General features: G+C 47.3%; 1 protein-coding gene across 8 annotated transcripts in view; it reads right to left on the bottom strand.

Annotated features, from left to right (window-relative positions):
- tcf4 (transcription factor 4) overlaps positions 1-22,500 on the bottom strand; it is a gene marked incomplete at its 3' end in the record, with an annotated part of 158,036 nt that overhangs the window by 21,605 nt on the left and 113,931 nt on the right. For all 8 annotated transcript variants that reach the window (XM_080847854.1, XM_080847853.1, XM_080847851.1 and 5 more), the window contains 6 exons: positions 10,739-10,844; positions 9,151-9,284; positions 8,822-8,960; positions 5,030-5,100; positions 4,099-4,177; positions 1,356-1,435 (listed from right to left, as the gene is read on the bottom strand). In XM_080847854.1, the coding sequence (XP_080703980.1) occupies positions 1,356-1,435; positions 4,099-4,177; positions 5,030-5,100; positions 8,822-8,960; positions 9,151-9,284; positions 10,739-10,844 (609 nt within the window). The remainder of the gene's footprint in view (positions 1-1,355; positions 1,436-4,098; positions 4,178-5,029; positions 5,101-8,821; positions 8,961-9,150; positions 9,285-10,738; positions 10,845-22,500) is intronic.

Here is a 22,500-nt window from a genome sequence, read left to right as displayed (position 1 = left end):
GTACACTGGTACTCCTGTAAGCTTATACTGTATATGGGCCATTCTACCGAATTGGTGCAAAGTCACGTCGGAAATATTTTGAATTTTTTTATGTTTTATTCCCAAAACTTTGTCCGTATGTATATTGTACCATATCTAAAGTACACATATCTAGTAAAAGAACAGTCAATTTTTATATTGTATTTTCAGAATGTGTTAAAATGTTTTTCCTCTTCCAAAAATTGTCACTACCGAAACATCACATTTACTATAGTAAAAAAGTATTATTATTGACCTGTTCAGATTGTGTTTCCTTCCCTTCTCTGAAGAGTATTTTTACAAATATTTCTTGAAGGTTTTCACAATTAAAATGATTAAGCCAAAATGAAATTTTTACCAAATTTTCAAGTTCAATTTGATCTGTTTTGGTAGTGACTGCACTGTTGGATGGATGTTCATTTCTCTCCCAAAATCTTCCAAAAGGTGCTCTGGGCCGCCCTTTAGTCCACACAACGCATTTATTTAAAAATTACCATTTCATTTTGTCACTACCGAAATCATCTGGTCACTAGCATATGGTTCGGTAGTGACTGTTTCGGTAGTGACAATTCTAGCTAACTTTAAGCATAAATAAAGAATTCTAGTAAGCACACGGCTTGCAAACAAATCTTTGAAGAGGTGTACACACATACAAACATAAGATTTTGCATATAACCCCAAAAGGTGTACTTAATTGAAGAAAACATGGGTTTCGGTAGTGACAATTCTTAAGGTTACACGTCGATTTTCAGACTTTGGAACACATTTATTTAAAAACTATGGGATCTAGCTACTTACCATTCAACCATGAGGGACAGGGATGCCGTGTCACTGCATGGTCAAAAATGCAGGGTCGTGGCTAAAACACAGGCTCAGCCAATGGCGTAAAACTCTTGTGTTTCGGTAGTGACATGAAAACTAGGGACATGATTTTTTGAGTATAGTTAATTGATTTAAAAATTAAACCCACAATAAATCTAAATATTCCAAGTTCAGTTTCAACCCAATCATAAAGATCTTTGAAATTAAATCATTGAAAAAAATCTAAAAAAATTGAAAAGTGTTATTTACAGGCATTGGAATTTAGATGTCAGGGTTGGGGACAGCTACTTCCCAATAGAAAGTACCCTATAAATGATGATTTTGTATATATTTAGCTTATCACTTTCTCATTTAATGCATTGGGTTTATATAGACCATAACATTTTCTTAGTAAATATCTATGCCTAAATACCTTATTGTTTTGTAAATAGTTTTTATTGTTGAGGGACTGCATATTACACAAATTCGGTAGAATGGCCCATATATGTGTGTGTGTGTGTGTGTGTGAGGCTTACCAGAGAGTGCAGTGGAGCCTCATAGCTGGGAGAAGATGGGCCCTGTCCTCCATTCCTGGACCAGACTGCTGAGCTGGGGGCTGGAGGAGAGAGGAAAGAGGAAAGGAGGAGAGAGGGGAGAGGAGAGAGGAGAGGAGGAGAGAGGAGAGAGGAGAGAGGAGAGAGGGGAGAGGAGAGAGAAGAGAGGAGAGAGGAGAGGAGGGGAGAGGGGAGAGGAGAGAAAAGAGAGGAGAGAGGAGAGAGAAAAGGAAGAGAGAGAGGAGAGGAGGAGAGGGGAGAGGGAAGAGGAGAGAGGAGAGAGGAGAGAGGAGAGATGAGTCAGGGAACCGACACCAACAGCATGCAACACTTCATCACTCCTTCATTATGACCACAATCACAGTATTATTCCCATTTAAAAGTCTGTTAACCAGCGTGTTGTGGTGTGTGTGTGAGTCTACTGCCTCCCCCTGTCCTACATGTCCTGCCTTCACCTCCTTAGCCCCCTGCCTCCTCCCGCCCCTGTGTCACCGGCGCTGGCCTCTAATGCCTTGTGACAGCTGGATAAAGAGCTGCTCAGACACCGGCCAGAGTGTATGCCTACCGCTGGATCATCAGATTTACACACAGCCTGATGAAAGTAGCCCCTTTCAACAGGGCTAAACGGGAGTGTGTGACAGTGAGAAGAAGATAGAGAACAAGGGAATAAGAAATACAGTGTGCAAAAGAGAGAGAGAGAAAGAGGGAAGTAGTGAGAGAGTTAAGATGAAAGAGAACTGTGCTGCTCCCTACTAAGGAGGTGCATTTGAATCCAAGGGGTAAATAATGACCGAGGTGTGTGTCTGGAGCCATACATCCATAGATTGTTGAGGTACCCCCAATGGCGTGTCAAGACAATGAGGAAGCCGTGCATTTGGCCATCCGACTATGCTCACATTGTGTTAGTGTGTTTATGTGTGTGTGAGCATGTATGTGTGTGTGAGTATGTATGTGTGTGTGCGCTCTGACACATTCACAAGGTCCCGAAAAGCGTATGTCATTCCTGTCACTTAGTCAGTTAATCCTGTAGCGGGGCATATGTGACTGAGCCTTGGGAGGAGGAGGAGCAGGAGGAGGAGGAGGAGGAGGAGGAGGAGGAGGAGGGGGAGGGGTTGCTGTGTTAAAGGCCCTGGGAGCAGGCCGCTCACACCAGGCCCACTCCTTTCACTGGCTCTCTGTCAAATCCCTTTCTTCTCCCACTCCCACTCCTCCTCTCTTTATGCCTTCCCTGAGGGCTGAGTGGAGCGGGGAGCGGGGAGGAGGTGTGAGTGGAGCAGGGAGACGCAGGTAAAGTGACAGGGCCAGGGAGGCGTGGGGTTGTGTTATGGAGATGGGCCCACCTCTTCCCCTCTCTATTGTGGGCGTCTGAAGCAGCGTGTGAGCCCAGGGCCCGCTCAAAGGACGCCCACCACCCAGGTAATTAGCAGGGAAGTTCATGGGAGCGGGTGTGTGTGTGTGTGTGTGTGAGGGGGAGAGAGAGAAAGGGATTGACCTCTGCGGTTCCTCGTCCAACCCATTCCTTCATCATGCTAATTAGATGGTATTATGTTGTTGTTCTTGTCCTCTCTTATGTCAACGTGTGTTTCTCTCCCCTCCAAGCCGTTTATTAAGACTCACTTCCCCTTTTGACAATTAGCGTGTGATTACTTCCACTATCATGTGCAAATAAACTTGACGTGTTGCTCCTTACCTGACAAAACATTTGGGTCTGAAATGAAATTGTACTTCTAAATAAACTTTAAAGTTTAAATATTAGTTCATGGTGGTCTGCTAAGTAAGCACTGTTTTCATTTGCAGACTCTAATAACTTTAATACTTTAATAAATGGCAATTACGGGCCGCCATTTCCGCAGGGAACGGGAGCAGCATTGGCAGCGCTGCTTTTGAAATGAGTTGTTGAAGAGCGTTTGTAATTAAGACTATCAGTCAACACACAGGGAAATATCAAATGCGGTGTGGCTCAGACAATTAGCACTGAATTTTACATGCTGATTACGAGTTAGTTGTTTTTTCACTGTGAGGAGGCAGAGTATATGGGCCACCACTCTGCTTGGAACGGCAATGCATGAGAAAACAAAGCAGAGCTTACAAAGGGAGGGTATTATGGGTGTGTGTGTGTATTTGTGTGTGTGTGTGTGTGTGCACATGTGTTTATTAAATGGGCACTGCCACTAAGGTGACGTGTGTGTAAATCATGCATATGATGTAAAATTACGCATGTGTGTGCTTGTTGTTAAGATCCATCAGCTGACAGATGAGTCTCACTGATGGAGTAGATGATGTGGGGAGTAGGTGTCTGTGGCCTAGAACCACATACAACCATCAACCATGGTGTACAACCTGAGGAGTGGAAAGCGATGGCTGTCAGCCATGTTGTAAAGGGCTTTTGGGGCCTGCATCTTCAACAATCTCTTGTCTGCATTGTCTCCCTTTTTATCATCTTCTGGACTGTTTATCTTACTTTCTTGTAAGGCTGTTTTGTTGTATTGCTCATCTATGCATTAAACACAGAACATGACTGCGATCACAAACACTTCTTTACGTGTGCTGCTCAGAGAATCGGCCTCTTCTCCCTCCTGATGTCAGACACAACCTGCCTCCTCAACTACAATTCATTAAATGTACTTGTATGCCTTCCCTAGGTGTGTGTGTGTGTGTGTGTGTGTGTGTGTGTGTGTGTGTGTGTGTGTGTGTGTGTGTGTGTGTGTGTGTGTAGGGGGGGTACCTGTGAGGGAGGGCGGAGAGCCTACTGGAGTGGAGGGATTGGATGAAAAACTGTTGTTTGTGTGATCCGGGGAGTAAATCTGAAACAAGAAGAGTAGCCAAACATGGTGAGCACACATCACTCCTCCCCCCAAAGACAAATCAGCAAGGAAATAGCAAGGGAATGTGTGTGTGAGAGTGTGACTGAGTGTGACTGCTGTGTGTGTGTGTGTGTGTGTACACGCTGTGCATCCTGCTTTCCCTCTGTACTGCTGACATAAACAGGACCCATCATCACAGAATCTTCCCTTTAGCAGGATTCTCACCATCTTCAGCTCCAAGCTAATTATTCTGCTAAGGACTTTAACCTTGCTTTGCAGAAAACACATTTAATCACTGCTCAATTAAAGCGCTTATCATCGCATACTCTTGAGTAATACTAACTAGCTAGAAATGAGCGTGAATAAACATGCTAAATATAAAGAGGGGAAATAACAGACTATGGAGAAGAGTGGAAGTGCAATGCTGAGTATAGACATGAGAGGTAGACGCTGATCCTTAAGGCAAACCCACACCATACAGGGCTTATGATGATGTACAGACAAACATGTACAAGTAGCCAAGATCCAAATGGACGTGATGGCTTGGCATGCCACTGCTGTTAGAGCCTTTATGTCATTTACAGATAACAATACATTCTCTTCTCCCATTTGATTATGGGTGTGTGTGTGTGAGAGAGAGAGAAAGAAATGGCCTGTGCATGTGTGTGTGTGTGTGAGAGAGAGAAAGGGCCTGTGCATGTGTGTGTGTGTGTGTGTGAGAGAGAGAGAGAGAGAGAGAGAGAGAGAGAGAGAGAGAGAGAGAGAGAGAGAGAGAGAGAGAGAGAGAGAGAGTGTAAGGGCCTGTGTATGTGTGTGGGTGAAGTGTCTTGGGCCTTGTTAGGGCCTACTCACCGAAGCCAGGGCCTTTCCAAGGGCGTCACCCGTCTGGGAGCTGCTGGGGGCCCCACTCGACGCCCGGTTAGCTGCAACACAGAGGGAGAGGCCACAGCGTTGACAAGGACACTCTTTCACTTAACCCCCCTCCTCTCTCCTCTCCTGCATCCTTCTAATCCCCTCCCCCACCTCAGTGCGCCACGTCTCCAGCTGTCACATAGCTCGCCTCCAAGCACATTATTCATGCTCCCGCTAGTGTGAGCCTGACCCACGAGAGGAAGGACACACACACACACACACACACACACACACGCAGAAACACACACACACACGCGCGCGCGCACACGCACGCACGCACACACACTCGCACTCACAAGAGGACAGAGCTGAGTCCCAAAGAGGACCGCCTACGTTTATCTCACACTGAGATCAACACACACAAGAACACAAACACACATTCAGTTCCTCTTTCACTTGCCAACACAAACTTAGACTCACCCATCATTCTCCATGCTCACTCAACAGACCGGAATTCTAACATTTGTAAAACAAATTAAAACTTGTCCCATTTGTCGCATTCCTACCAACAGTCCAAATAACAGTCAATAATAGACCGTTACAGCCACAGCGAGAGGAGATCTGAGCCTGATTCTTCAAGAGGTTTATCCTCCATTATGTGTGCATGTGAAAGTGACTGTGTGTGTTTGTGTGTGTGTGTTTGTGTGTGTGTGTGTGTGTGTGTGTGTGTGTGTGTGTGTGTGTGTGTGTGTGTGTGTGTGTGTGTGTGTGTGTGTGTGTGTGTGTGTGTGTGCGTCTGTGTGTGTATGCGTTTATGTCCATGGTGTTATACACGCAGTGGAAAACTTCTTGCTAGTTCATTTGTGGTCAAATGTCTTCAATGTGAGCATATACCCTGAGTGCATTCGTGTGTGTCTCTTGACTGTGTGTGAGCATGCTGTCAATTTGCTGTGTATTGTGTGTGTGTGTGTGTGTGTGTGTGTGTGTGTGTGTGTGTGTGTGTGTCCCTCTTTCCTGACACGCTCCTTGCCAATCTCTCCTGACAGCCTCTGCTCCACTGGCTGGGCCTCCCAGATGGAGCGTTTACGCTTTCACAGGCAAGTTAGCTCTGCCTCGCTCCACAGGGCATCCATCCCTGCTCGGACCCCTCTCCCCTCTCCAGGCCAAAGAGCCGTCGCTGCTCACGCCGTCCGTCTCCCAGCTGCCACGACCCTCTCCCACTCCCCTCCTCTGGCATTCCCACAGCGCCATGCCCACTCATCTCCACAGCGCCAGCATCTCAAGCGTCCCAGGCACCTAAACAACACTATGCTACTCTGAGGAGAATACGCTTCCCAATATTAGATATAAATATATATATATATACATATATGTAATGTCTCTGGTTCTTACTGCACCCAGCCCTGCCCTGCCCTGCCCTGCCCTGCGCATCAGACTGGGCTAACTGGCAGCATGTGTGCTCCCAGCCACAATCACTTTCAATAAAGGCCAGCTTAGCACTACAGAGGGGCTGGCTTTGGGTACGCCTTCAAAGGGGAATCTTTTGCTGTGATCCTGCACTGATCTCAGATCTGCACTGTTTTAACATGACTGACTGACAGCTGATTTTGGCAAAGCCAGTTGGCCCCCTCCATCCCCCTCTGTGTGTGTGTGTGTGTGTGTGTGTGTGTGTGTGTGTGTGTGTGTGTGTGTGTGTGTGTGTGTGTGTGTGTGTGTGTGTGTGTGTGTGTGTGTGTGTGTGTGAGTTTGTGTGTGTGTGAAGCTGAGGGACGTGTGTGTGTGTTTGTGTGTGTGTGCACAGTATGTGTGTGTGTGTGTGTGTGTGTGTGTGTGTGTGGCTGAGGGACATGTGCGACGAAGGCCTCGTGTTTCTTATTTGTTTCATGCTGTAATGTTTATGTTTCTCCGCTCAAATAACACGGGAATGCAGAGAAAAGAAACAAGCGCTCAATCTGTTTCTTATTGTTGTATTCCTTTTTTTTTGGTGGAATTCTAAGGGCCGGGAACATATGGAGGTCTGTCTGTGGCGGCAGGGCAGGGCAGGGCAGAGCAGAGCAGGGCAGAGCAGAAAAAGACAACAAGCCCACATTCCAGGCCCCGCTGCTCCGGGAGACACTGTGCGGAATCAAAGCAGAACATGAGCACGGCAGGATTGGCATGGCTCGGGCCTGGCTCCTGCTCTCTCCTCTCCTCTCCTCCCACTTCTCTAATCACACCATCTTATCCTTCGCTTTATCAGCTACCTGGAGACAAGAGGAGGGGCGAGGGCCGCGGTAATGATCAGGGGGAAGGGCAGGCTCTGCAGGCATTCGCTCCTGCGGTAATTACTGGGCTCTCTATCGCCCATATCTCTCTCTATCTCTCTCTCTCTCTCTCTTCCATATCTCTCTCTATCTCTCTTCCATATCTCTCTCTATCTCTCTCTCTATCGCCCATATCTCTCTCTATCTCTCTCGCTCTCTTCCATATCTCTCTCTGCCCATCTCCACAGCACCCTCCGCTGAATGAGACACTCCTCATACAAGACGCACATAAATGAACCTCGCTCTCTATTCCTTAAGACAGACAGAGCCTCCTCAGGCAGCATGCTGAAGCTCTAATTATGCTCCCTCTCTCTCTAAAGACTTGGGTCCTCTTGAGGAGGCCCAGGAGACAGATGACACATCCCGAGAGCTTGGATGGCAGCATGTACCACAGACTGATGTGGAATGGACTTCTGCTCCTCTATGGCCTGTCTCTGCAGGGGAAGCTGCACACACACACACAAACACACACACACACACACAGAGCTGCAACGATTAGTCGACGATGTCGATTGTGAAAAATGGTCGACGCGGATTTGTATCGTCGACGCGTCATATAATATTGCAGACACTAACAGAGCTACCGGTACTTTTCATTCGGAATTGCATATAGGAAGTGCGAAATAGCTGCGAAAACCGAATTATTCTGAGATGGCTCATGTTACCATGGAAACAATAAACAAAGCTTGGTTTAGGAGCTGCTGCATATCAGATATGGCTAACAGAAAAGTTGTTATTTTTCTCAATGATGGTCAATTATTAGTAGTTTAAGAAGTACTACTTCAGTATTTCAAAGAGAATGGGCTGTGGGAGCATAAGAACAGTAAGCGTCTAGCAGCAATTATCATAGACATATATCTATAACTTATTGTAAGGTTTACTCTTACATGTTTGAAAACAGAACTTCTCATGGAGAATGCTTGCTAACGCTATTTCAGTTATGTTAAGTGCAATGTGGTAAATCAGGGAATTATCAGAGTAGCCTGTATTTTCGTTTGTTCTGAATAGTTAAACTCCTCCACTTAGCAATCTTCAAACAAAAGATTGTGGATTTTTTTTTTTCATATGTTGAATTTGAATGTCACCTGCAGCTCAGTTATTTTGCACTTGCAGAGGCTTGATTGCTATTTTGAGTTCCTTTTAAAACTTTATTTGGACTTTCTCTTTACTTTTAAAACTTTATTTGGACTTTCTCTTTACTTTTAAAAGCATATTTGCACTCTTAATTTGTATTACTATTTAATATATTTATTATGATGATAACATTTGTATTAACTTGTTACTCAAATACATTTGAAATTCAAATTCCAACATTTTTAATCATTTTTTAAATTTATGGAAATAATCGTTAGATTAGTCGATTAATCGAAAAAAAGGTTGATAGATTAATCGATTACCAAAATAATCGTAAGTTGTTGCCCTACACACACACACACAGAGTTGAGCCGAGGACCACGTGGTGTGGGGCTGAACTGAAGGTGAGACTCACGCATGCCGCTTTCTGTGCCGTTTGTGGTGGCGGAGCAGGAGGCCGTGCTGTAGTGACTGGTGCCACCGCTGCGGTGGAAACTGGACATGGGAGGAAGACTGGAGTTGATGTCGGCAGCCGAGGAGTGGGATGGGTAGCTCTGTGGGTGGAAGTCATGGAGCACAGCCTTATTACACACAAACCTCTCAACAATATGCACATTTTACATTTCACAGGACTGTTCAAAACATAAGAGAAGCAACCAATGAACACAAAAGGAAGCAAGGACAGGACAGGACAGGAAGATGAGGGAGATTACAGACGAAGATAAAGATGAAGGTTCTACTGACCAGCCTGTCGTGTGGGTGCAGACCGCAGTAGCTGCTGCCCTGGGAGCTGTGCGAAGAGTTTCCCAGCATGCCGCTGTAGCCGGACTGGTTCATGCCACTGGAGGAGCTCCATGGGTCAGTGCTGTGATGGCCGTCTACACACACACACACACACACACACACACACACACACACACACACACACACACACACAGAAACAACGTTCAGTCAAGTAACACAGGCCACATATAATCATGACTTTTTCATGAGGTTGGGTCACAGAAATAGGTTCTTCTGGTCCCATAATATTCAAAAAGTTGATGTAATCTGTCAACTACAATGGCAGAGGCAAATGTGGCACATTTTGGTTTCTGACTGTCTAGACACAGTCTAGACACAATAACCAAGTCACTGAGAGCTTGACACAGTCCAAAGCATGGCCATGACACAAACACTCAAACACACACACACACTCTCTCTCTCAAAAACACACACAGACACACACACACACAAACACACTCTCTCAAAAACACACACACTCACACTCTCTCAAACACACACACACACACACACACACACACACACACACACACACACACACACACACACACACACAGACTCATGGCCTCAATTCTAGTGAAAGCTGATGCATTGTCATTAGAGCAGGGATTAGTGACTCTGCAGCTGAATCCCTCCATGATCCAATCCTATTGGCTATCTGGCTGGAGCTCTGATTCTAGAAGCATCTACATGTACATGACTGAGAAGGAGTCTCAATCCACCTCTCAGTGGTAGTTAAGCACAGCATCAGAGGCAATAAGCAGGAGTATTATTCAATTATTTACTGCTATTACTGACTTCAGAAACCTGCTCCTTAAGTTCTCAGCAGAGGCAGTAAACCTTAATCTTAGTTCTTAATGCCAATAGGGTCACTTCTGCTGGCTGGGGTTAGACTTGGGATAATGGCTGCGGTTGGAAAGCAATAATGCGTGAAACAAGGAATTACAGTGTTATGATGTACAGCATGAGCACTCCGGGGTTTAGGGATGGTTGCATAATCCCATCCCAAGGCCTGTGTGTTCATATGAGTTTGTGTGTGTGTGTGTTCATATGAGTTTGTGTGTGTGTGTGGGTGTGTGTGTGTGTTCATATGAGTTTGTGTGTGTGTGTGTGTGTGTGTGTTCGTATGAGTTTGTGTGTGTGGGTGTGTGTGTGTGTTCATATGAGTTTTGTGTGTGTGAGTGTTCATATCAGTTTGTGTGTGTGTGTGTGTGTGTTCATATCAGTGTGTGTGTGTGTGTTCATATCAGTGTGTGTGTGTGTGTGTGGTTGTGTGTGTGTGTGTGTGTTTGCGTGTGTGTGTGTTCATATCAGTTTGTGTGTGTGTGTGGTTGTGTGTGTGTGTGTGTGTTTGCGTGTGTTCATATCAATGTGTGTGTGTGTGTGTGTGTGTGTGTGTGTGTGTGTGTGTGTGTGTGTGTGTGTGTTCATATCAGTGTGTGTGTGTGTGTGTGTGTGTGTGTTCATATCAGTGTGTGTGTGTGTGTGTGTTCATAGGAGTGTGTGTGTGTTAGATTGGCATGTGCTTATTTGTCCATGTGTGAGTTACCTGGCATGAAGAACGAGCTGGGGAAGGATCCGGTGGGGGGTTTAGAGGACGGGTACCCTGGTGAGTCGCGGTTGTAGTCCGCCGTGCTCGCCGACGGGGCGTACACCTGAAACACACACACACAACGTATGGTCACACAAATGTGCATGTACACACACATGCTTATACACCCCTCCCCATCTCAAACCAACCCCCCAAAACACACAGCTAATTCCCCTGGTAATATCTAACCCCAAATAATTCATCTGATTTCCCACGTTAGATTTACTGCTCCAGATTGGCCTGTGCTATGGCTGGGAATCGGTAAATAAATCAGAACGCATTTATTCGAGGCGGCACATAGCAGGCAATGCGCAGCAGGCTTTGTGGAATGTGAGAGGCAGGAAGGAAATCCACCCAGAAACATGATCGCTCTAGCAGGCTTCTGGAAATCGGCTTTCCCAGCCAATCTGGCCAGCTCTCTCCTCCCAGCTAAGTCCGACTGGGAGACTGGGAATTCTGTCACAGAAGCACAGGAAGCATGCTCGCTCTCCGGCCTAGGAGAGTCCATCACGACAGGGGCAGCTGTTTAATGAGCATGCATCACACTGCAGACAGACTGCTGAAGGAAATGAATGGATGGAAAGATGGATGGATATAGTTGTCAGCCCAGAGAACCTGAATTGCCCTGAACAAAACAATCTTTCTGCGACCCTCAAGTCAAGCCTTTTCCTGTTGCTGCTGGACTGCCACTCTGTCATAGCAGGAAGCCACTTCTTAAAGCCAAGAATCACTCAGTGAGAGCATCTGGCCAACTATTGTGGGATAGGGGCAGTTTCCTTGGGACTAGGAAGCACAGCAGGGGAGCTTGCGTTTCCCATGAAGCACCTTGCTCAGGCCAAATGGCCGCGGTGTCTGGTAAAGCCATCAGGCCGTGGTGGGGGGAGGCCTCTCATCTCATCCGCCCTGCCCACTCCAGACTCATGCAGTGGGGGGAAGAGAAAGACTCTCTAGCCTGATCATAAAACCATGTTTATGAGGATGTTGATTGACCCACATGTGCTCCCCACTGATGAAGACCCTCTTATATACACACACACACACACACACACACACACACACAAACCTACACTGTCTCTGACACACACACCAACAGATGAACACAAACATAAAGCACAGCCAATAGCTGAAAAAATATGAGGACAAACTTAATTTGGGACAGATGCGCTCCACAGACATATGGTTTACAAGTCCCTCTAGTATCAAAGAACTTACACACACACACACACACACACACACACACACACACACACACACACACACACAGACACACACACACACACACACACACAACTGAAAAGACCGGCAGGAAAGTATGTGTGTTTCTCCCCCTCTCTCCAGACCAGCGTTAGTGAGAGCCCTATTTCCATGTTTCCCACAGTCTGAGGCGTGCACCTGTCCCTCTCAGGGCAGGCCAGGGCAGGGCAGGGCAGGGCAGGGCAGGGCAGAGCCAGACTACCTGCATGCACCAGATGGGACTGGAGGAGGGTGCAAACACACCCTACAGGGCACTCACTGCATCCCTATCCAGGACATCTTGTACTTGCTTGTGTGCAGGAAGTCAGTTTGCCTCCATGAGCCACCCATGTGCGCCATTAGATGATTCAGAGGAGAACATCAGGACAGATGAAGTCAGCGCGCACACACACACACACACACACACACACACAGACACACACACACACACACACACACACAGGCAGTCATCTGAACGCCACCACATATATCTGCCAAAGGCTGCACGCACACAACAAAGCGCCTCGTGCACATGAAGAGAAAATACCTTCAGTACAAAGCCAAAGACGCTTTGCTTTACTTTCCTCTCATGTCGTGTGTAGGATTTATGAGGTGTGCTTTTGGGCATGTCGTCTTGTTGCCTGTTGTTGGCTCCTTTATATGCTTAGAACTGTGCATGTGGGAAGAACTCAAACTGAGCATTTGAGAGAAAGACAGACAAAGATACAGGGGAGAGAGAGAGAGAGAGAGAGAGAGAGAGAGAGAGAGAGAGAGAGAGAGAGAGAGTATGCAGAACATCTGCTTGTCCCCATCAAACCCTTGTCTCCGTCTCCGTCCTGTATGAAATGGGCCCTGGTAGTTGGTCAACTACACCAAGACCTGCCCTAACAACTCATACCCACACATGGCAAGGCATGGTGGGGCAGATGTTGCCATGACGATGGTGCCATTCTGATGTAGGGATCGTGGGGGTTTGGCCTGGCCTACTGACCCTTTAATAAGCACAAGGCTCTCGGGGAGAGTTCTAAAGAGTTTGCCTCCCATACACACACAAAACCAACACATCTCATCCTGCCTTTAAAAGACAAGTAACGACATTCACATGAAAATGGCATGCCAACAACTGTATAGTATGTAGAAGAAACCCCCCCCCACACACACACAAACACACACACACACACATTAAAGAGAGCACAGAGACCAAGACAGATTATAAGCAGGAGAGGAAAAGTTTGTGAAGATATATAAAGTGAGTGTGTACTTGAAGGGGAATGACAACGTGTGTGTGTGTGTGAGTGTGTGTGAGGGACAGAGGGAATGTCTGTTTACTGCCCTTGATCAGACCCAGATGTGTTGGAATGCGTGCGAGAAAGAAGCAGTCACGAAACCCCTGCCTCCCCCCTTCTTTCCGTCTCTTCGACCCCTCCTCCTCCCTCCCTCCTCCCTCCCTCCCTCCCTCTCTTCTCCCTCCCTCTGCACCTGTGCTGGGGCCCCAGCCTCTCTAACCCATTCCAGATTGGGCCCTCTGGACCGAGGCAGGACAAAACCACTGGCCAAGCCTCCAACTGAGTGCTCTCTCTCACACACACACACACACACGCTCTCTCTCGCTCAAACACACACATACACACACACACGCCCAACATCACAGCCGTGCCCCCGACAGCCCAAGTCAGAAATATCCCAAAGTAAATACACACACGTGCAGTAATGTAAACACACCCACACCCCTACAAACACACACAATAACCATACACACATCTCTTAGTATGAACAGCTAATAACCACAAACAGAAGTAAAGTAATTAAGTAGAATAAAACTCTGCCCAATTGTATGGCATATGTACGGGCTGCAACCCCCTCTCATCTTGTTTGAGCCTGAAGACAGCCTCTTGCCCCCATGCCACACGCACTCTTCCGACAGGAAGCTCATTACGCTCTTTCGCTCGCGCACTGCATTGTTTGGAGTGGGGCGTGGGGTGCAGCGGACGCTCTGAAGGTTCATTTGAGCTCTAATGCTCAACACATGCTGGGTGCTGACTGAAGGGAGGCAGGCCCACTGATGTATTGAGCCATTCCAAAAACGAGCACACAACATTTCTGAACTTACACACAACAGATGGGACAGAGAGAGAGAGAGAGAGAGAGAGAGAGAGAGAGAGAAGGGTAGGGAAAGTGAAAGACAGAGGGACAGACAGTGAAAGAGTGAAGAGAAGAGTCAGAGAGAAAGTTAGTGCGAAAGAAAAGAGAGGAAAAGAATAGAAAGGAGATTCAGAGACGGGCCTGGAGAAAAAAGAGCAATCCGGAAGGAAATCCCACCCACCTCTCCACCTCTCTCTCCCTGGACTTTATTCTATCAACCTGCAATCGCAGTAATGCGCTCCAGATGCAGCCTGGCTTCCACAGCTTTCTCAAAGGACACACATGCCACAGGCCTGCGGCTGCCATTATCATCAACACACACACACACACACACACACACACACACACACACACTCACACTCACACACACACACATAAACAAACAAGACTGCCCACACATTCTCTCTGTTACAGTCCTCACAGGGCATACACACATGCACACAACAGCACATACATGCTAACCAACTGTACACAAACAAATACAATCATAAAAACTCTCTCCCGCTTCCCCCCTCTCTCTCTCCCTCCCTCCCTCTCTCTTCTTCTCTCCCTCTCTCACACACACACACACACACACACACACACACACACACACAGAGCCTCGAGCCTACCATTACCATCAAATGGTAATTGATTCCACATGAGCCACAGCAAGAATCAGAGAGGAGAAATACACATGCCAAAGCACGCTCATTCACACACACACACACACACACACACACAGACACACACACACACTTGCGCTCAGACTCCCTGAGGAGGCCTGGCTTCCTGTTGCTTGATTAGGGCGCACCATGCGAAGACAAGTGCACGCCTCTGCAGAGTGCACCTGTGACTGAGGGGGTGAGGGGGTGCTCCCCCCCAGCACGCTCACAGCCAGACCTCCACAAGCGGGGGGGGAGGGGGGGGGCGGGGGCGGGGGGGTAGCATGGGGGTTGGAGGGCAGATGTTAGAGCAGCCAGGACACATGCCACATCAATGTGGGCGTGAGTGTGTGTGTGTGTGTGTGTGTGTGTAGAAAACGACTGTATGCATGTGTTAAGTGTGGACCAGTGTCTGGGTCCCTCTCCCCTTCAGCTTCACCACAGGATGGAAGGCTCCTCTAAAGCGTGAGTATGTGCCCTGCCCGAGCAGGAAGAGAGTGGGCGCAGCAAGGGGCAAGGCCTGGAATGTGTGGCACGTAGATGAAGTGCCCCACATGTTTTCAAAACCAGATGCTAATGCAACATCGGGCACCAGAACACAGGGCATTTATATATGGAATGCTTCAGGCTGACCCATCAGGAATGACAAGAGACAGCAGGAGGTACATGGTCACCGTCCTCTGATATTAAGATGGAGGAACCATGGCGTGCAGAGTTACACACAACCCACAATGGCCACAGGGTACCACTCCCTCGCCATCCAGCCATCCATCCACAGATGGTCCAGCTCAGAGCTGGTGGCAGGGGTACAGGGCAGAGGGTTGAGCTCAGAGCTGGTGGCAGGGGTACAGGGCAGAGGGTTGAGCTCAGAGCTGGTGGCAGGGGTACAGGGCAGAGGGTTGAGCTCAGAGCTGGTGGCAGGGATACAGGGCAGAGGGTTGAGCTCAGAGCTGGTGGCAGGGGTACAGGGCAGAGGGTTGAGCTCAGAGCTGGTGGCAGGGGTACAGGGCAGAGGGTTGAGCTCAGAGCTGGTGGCAGGGGTACAGGGCAGAGGGTTGAGCTCAGAGCTGGTGGCAGGGGTACAGGGCAGATGGTTGAGCTCAGAGCTGGTGGCAGGGATACAGGGCAGAGGGTTGAGCTCAGAGCTGGTGGCAGGGGTACAGGGCAGAGGGTTGAGCTCAGAGCTGGTGGCAGGGATACAGGGCAGAGGGTTGAGCTCAGAGCTGGTGGCAGGGATACAGGGCAGAGGGTTGAGCTCAGAGCTGGTGGCAGGAGTACAGGGCAGAGGGTTGAGCTCAGAACACTTCTATTTTCCAGCCGTTGAGCTGGAGGGGCTGCGTGTTGTTTAACTTCACCACAGGCAAGACTGGGCCTTAGTGAGGAAAGGAAAAAATGACCTGTGCGCCTGAGGACCGCAAAATGAGCAGGAAGACCTCCTCAGTGCACCCTCCATCCATCCCTGTCCTCCTCTCTCCTCCCTCCCTCTCGCTACATCTCTCCTCCCTCCCTCTACCTCTCTTTATCCTTTTCTCTCCATTTATGTCTCAAGCTTCTCTTCCCCGCTCCACCCTGTGAGAGTTCATTACAGTGGAACTGTCTGGATATCTATGCACCTGGGCTAGACAGGCCTGTACATCAATCATTTAGATTTCTCTTCAATGGTCAAAATAGCTGTCTTGTTGAATCATTAGCAGTACAGACTTTAAGCAAACTTTCATCTGTCCATGGCAACTATGGCCTCCATCCATTTTGAAGTCTCTGATGAAAAGTCTCTGGACGGAGCACTTAGAGGGTGCTGGCTTCAGAAGCCTCAAGAGAAGAGTACATAGCTGGCTTAGACTCATATGGAGAGAGAAACAGAAACTCCATATGTCCACTCAAATGCAGAGATGGGACTCAACTGGATACGTACACCAGTATGAATAAACACACACTAGGCAGTGGAGTTGATCATCTCCAGCCAATGAGCTCTTTCAATTCCGATCAATGACTGGATCAGAAAAAAACACATTTTCTTTACTCAGTCTTCTATACAGATAGTAAATCCACACAAGTCCATGGTGAGAGGATGAGAAGAGATCCACACCCACACCACCACCCCCACCCCGACCCCCACCCCCACCCCCACACCCACACCCACACCCCCCCCCCCCACACACACACACACACACACGAGTGCATGGTGAGAGGATGTGAAGAGATACCGACCCGGAGTGAGAGCAAGAGGAAGAGGGAGGGGGGTAGGATGGTGAGGGAGAGGGGCAGATGGCGGACAGGGGAGTACCTGCTGATAAGAGGGTTTTCTGGCTATCAGTGGGAAGTGTCAGTGTCTTAGTGTGAGTCTGTGTGTGTGTGTGTGTGTGTGTGTGTGTGTGTGTGTGTGTGTGTGTGTGTGTGTCGAGCGCTCAGCAGCAAAGGCCAGTGCAGAGACAAAGGGTTTGCTTTGCCCTGTCAGTCTGTGTGTGAACACATTAACACAGACCTACCCTGGGCCCTGGAGGAGCCAAACACACTCACTCACTCAAACATACTTACACACACACACACACAAAAAAACACAGAATGATACAGAGGGAAATCTCTAATTAAACCTGTAAACTCACTTTTGATCATGCCACTACATATCAGGTTTGGCTGTGCATACGTGTGTGTGTGTGTGTGTGTGTGTGTGTGTATGCCACTACATATCAGGTTTGGCTGTGCATACGTGTGTGTGTGTGTGTGTGTGTGTGTGTGTGTGTGTGTGTGTGTATGCCACTACATAACAGGTTTGGCTGTGCATACGTGTGTGTGTGTGTGTGTGTGTGTGTGTGTATGCCACTACGTATCAGGTTTGGCTGTGCATACGTGTGTGTGTGTGTGTGTGTGTGTGTGTATGCCACTACATATCAGGTTTGGCCGTGCATATGTGTTTGGTCATCAGTAAAGCTTTGCTGTATTTGTCTTGTGCACCATGCCAAAGAAGTTGACAGCTTGATAAGCTTTAATGTCAACAGAAGTTCCTGCTTTGCTCTCCTCAAGCAACATGTGGACTCCACTCCACTCTAGCTCTGAGCCAGTGAGATGCAAGGCACGCAAGCCCACCACAGCCAAGTTTATGAGCGTATGTCATCTTCAGAGGGGATGAGTGACAAGGGAAGTGAGAGGAAAAGAAATCAGACGCAGGCCCAGCAGTCTGACACCTGAGCCGTGGGGCCTGCTGTTGGGAGTGTGATCGCTGCCTCTACGGCCACCACAACACTGGGTTCGATCAGTCATTGTAGCCCTGTACAAGCATGCACTGATTTGCAGGGGGTGATTTGGGCATGTAGCTTCTAGCACCCAGATAAGATAAGATAAGATAAGATTAACCTTTATTAATCACCGTAAGGAAATTCAGGTGTAATAGCAGCAAGGAGAGTTATAGGTTAGAGTGGGTTACAAGGTAATAGGAATACAATTTATAAATAAAAATAAAAATAAATCAGATAAGTAAAACTCTGAGCACCTGTCCCTAGCTGGGACATCCACCCTGGGCACTACTCAGGCTGCTGTGAGAGGATCCAGCAGACAAGCGTCTCTCAATGCCACATATCTGACAATCCTGAGCGCTACAGTGACCTACACTGTTAAAGTGGGTCTATCCAAACTGCTTTAAAAAAGGTGTTTCATTACTTTACTGTGTACTCTAGACCTACTTAATTCTGTTTAATCAAAATGCTTTGAGTCAATAAAACTCTACCTAAAATACTGCTAAAATCAGGGGGGTACTGTGGCGCGAGCCAATAAGCCCCCCATTTACGGGTTACAATGCCCGCTTGGACACCGATTCCGGCTTGCTGTCGTTTCCCGATCCTCTCCACACCTCTTTACTCCTCCTCACTTCCTGTCCAAAATACATCACTGTCCTATCCAAATAAATAAAAAAAAATACTGCTTAAATCAAATGGTAGTGTTAAACAGAAATAGCAAACGGCAACAAAACAAGATAAGAATATTGAATCATTTGTGAAAGAGCAGGAGTGCAAGTACATGTGTGTGTATGCCCTTACGGCATTCTCAGTGCCCTCTCCACCTCCGCTCCAGTGCGTAGCATTGAAAAGCTTTCGGAGAGAAAGCGCGTGAGCCAGCTAGGGTGTGTGCAAGGAAGGAGAGAGAGAAAAAGAGAGAGAGAAAAAGAGATCCCACAGCCATCTGAGCAGGCCAAAAAAAAGAAAAAAAAAAGGGGACCCAATTTTAGCTTGTTTACACTGCTGCTTCCAAATGAATTCAAGATGGTGGAGAGGGCTGAAGGAAAAGCCGTCTGCGCCAGGGGGATCTGATCAAAGAGATTCTATTCAGCAATTTTCAGTTTTTAATTGACCACTAATTAGATAAAATTAACCCGGGAAAGGTTGGCCTCATTGTGCAGCAATGCAAGAGAGGACAGGGGGCTGTTTCAGGAAGAGGGGTTCAAAAGGCCCCAGTAGGCATGGCATGTCTCTCTCTCTCTCTCTCTCTCTATCTCTGTCTCAGGGGGGTGTACTGTACTGTACCTCAGGATCAGGTCAGTGACGTTCAGTTATGACCTTCCCTGGTGGCCAGGTTGTTGTGAGGATGTGAGATTGGCGGGGCCGGGGGTGTGTGGGGCTGGGGCCAGTAAGGTCTGCGGCACAGATGGTGTTGGAAAAAGCTGAAACCCACTGGCTTTCTTCCTCTCCCTCTACACTCTTTCACTCCCTTTCTTTTCTTTTCTGCCCTTTTTGTTCAGGCCCTTGGTGAGGTGCCAGGTAAGAGACAGCGGCTCTCTTATGTGTTAGGAGGAAACCGGAGGCCGACGTAGAGAACAGTACGGTCTCCTTAAAGCCACCCAACTGTGTGTCTTAATCGTTGCCATGCACCTCCCAACGAACCTCACACCCTGACACCTTTCTGAGGACGAGCTTCAACACGGAGGTGCTGTCTTCTTTTTGATTCTGGTAGGTGGGCTCTCCTAACTCAAACTATTGTTCCTTGGAAAAATGTGAACTGCTTTTGATTATAGACTGTATAGAACAGTGTTCTCCACTGGTGGTGCCCCCTAGTGGAATGCACCTCTAATTTAAATGGATTGTCTGTTCAGGAAGGACCCTACAGCAGTTCTACATCGCTTAAGACCAAAGAAAAACAACAAAGCAGAAAACAAAATCCCTCTTTTTCTCTGATGACAACGAGGTCTTTGTGCTTGGCTCCTGAAAGACTGCACACAATGCCAGTCACAAAGACAGAAAGGCAAATGAATGCATTTCCTGGAGGTTGACTACACCACACCTCCCCCTCCCCCCAAGCAAGGCAGCTCCAGACACAGCTGCTTGTTAACTATGACCCTCTCCATCTGTCGGATGAGTATTAGTTAGTCACTCCAAATTTGAGTCATCCGTGACTGACCATTTCCTTTACCATTGAACTGAACGCCAGTCTGGTAGTAACAGTCTGACCATGTGGCACTTAAACCACCCAATCCCGAACGACACACAACCCGGTCTCACATTAAACCTGCATTTATTTTTGGAGCAGAGGCAATGCAATGGTGAAATTATGTTTTCTCTATATCGATTGCCCTAATAAGAGCACAAGGCATTAATACTAGTTATGTTGTGCAGGTGGTGGCCAGCATCTTGGCAGGGCTGGCCATATACATCATCATGACAGGCCAGGCCCTGTGGACCCTGCAAAACCTTTCTGTGCAGAGGGCCACTCAATTTCACAGCGAGCGAGGGGATATGAAATCCATCCACACAGCAAGATCTCTCCGACAGGCTGGTAGAATGCACAGAGGCTCATCTGAATGGGCTGGGAATGAGAGCAGCACGCAGATGGGAATGAGAGCGGGCGAAGAGGGGGAATGGCGAGGGAGAGAGGGCAGTAATGTGCTCGGTAATGGGTCTGAGAGAGCGCCGTCCACCAGCAGGAAATGGCTTTAGGCGGATGAACCAGGGGCTGGGCAGACAGTTAATAAGCTACTGCGCATCTCTCAATGTTTGGAAGAGGGCAAAGGAATCAGCAATCTTTCCACCCTAACTGTACACACACACACACACACACACACACACACACACACACACACACACACACACAGAGATTCCCCTTCCACCCAAAACTCTCTTCATGGCAGCACACAATCATGAGACAAGAAGAGCAAAGTCTGGAAGTTAATATAGCTACAAACAGCAATGTGGGGCCAAACAGCCCAGCAGGACATAGTTGCCATGGAAACTGTCCATCATGTCATTGACAAGGGCAAGTTTCATGTCCATTGAACAAAGACTGGCCCAGATAAGGGCTGACTTCCTGTTTGGTGTCATGGCCACAGAAATCCAGACAAATGGTTTGGAAAACTTCAAACTTTTGGGAGCCTTTGTCTGAAGATCATCTGTACCTAATTTGGTGAATATTCAAGAAGGTTTGTGACTGCTGAAAACATTAAGGCCTTCGATTAAATCCAATATGGCGGCTCCGGCTACATAAATTTGGTCGACATGATGTGTCGTCGTGTCCCAGGCTTGATCAAAACACTGTCTGTGCCAAAATCATTTTGCGTCTATTAAATTGTTATACTTTTACATCTATCACAGCTTGTTACAAGATGAGACAGAGCATTCATTCATTTGGCACAACAGGCATTGGTTCAAGTTCAAAGCAGAGATTGAAATCCACTCGAGGTAAGTCCATTTGGTTTACAAGTTAGTTGCAATGTGAGCAGCTTGATTACAAACCAACAAACATATAAATCTGATTTCATCTCATTTCATTTTTGGCTTGTTTAAGTCAAAATATGATCAACTGGCTAACTTAGCAGTTCTGAAGTTAGCTTGTCAACGTAACTTTCTGTGTAGGCCTTCTTTTTGTTTATGATAGAAGACGGCCATCTTCCCTCCACTCCAAGACCATTGGATCGATCACCATTTATACCCTCAGCATACTACTTCAGCCCATACATTTTCAATGGGAAAATAAGCTAATGAATACAGCAAATAAAAAAAACTATCAGCTATGCACAGGCACACTACCAAGCATTAAGATGGACCTGTTAGCACTGCAATGGAATACATTGTGAAAACCATGGGAGTTGAAACGGCTCCAGAAACCATAATTATAATCAAAACGAATAAATAAATAACAAATAAACAAAAGGTAGAAACACTTTTACTCCAGTAGAAATAAACAGTGTGACAAAAAGTATGAAATGGGGGGGGAAATTAAATGAAGACAGGAGAGGTTCACTGGAACTTTCCGAGAGGCTTGGGGAGGTGGACATAAAGAGGTCATTTTCTGTCCTGTCAGAGTGCAGAGCTCTGTGTTATTAGTACTGGTGACAGAGGCAGAGCCTCCATTAGCTGGGCATTTGGTTATTATAGGATGAAAAGACTGGTTACTGAGAGAGAGAGAGAGAGAGAGAGAGAGAGAGAGAGAGAGAGAGAGAGAGAGAGATAGAGAGAAAGAGAAAGGAGCAAGCAAATCAAGAGTGGAAGAGAGAGAAAAATGGAGAGAGGGTGAGAGAGAAATGGTGTATAGAGTGACAGAGAAAATTAAAGAGAGAGAGAAGCAAATTTCCACAGGTGACAGAGCTTAATAAGAGGCTTTTTATTATTCGCAAATCCTTTCAAGGTATAGCGCTTTTGGCAAGTGACCATAGCCTTTTCTTCTCCTAATTTAATTTAATTACTGCCATATGTCAGCCTATGCCAGCACTCATTACCGCTC

This window comes from Sprattus sprattus, assembly GCF_963457725.1.
Source record: "Sprattus sprattus genome assembly, chromosome: 11".
In the NCBI taxonomy this organism is placed as follows: domain Eukaryota; kingdom Metazoa; phylum Chordata; class Actinopteri; order Clupeiformes; family Clupeidae; genus Sprattus; species Sprattus sprattus.
Note: the sequence above shows the minus strand (reverse complement) of the source record. Positions and strands in the feature narration are given on the sequence as shown.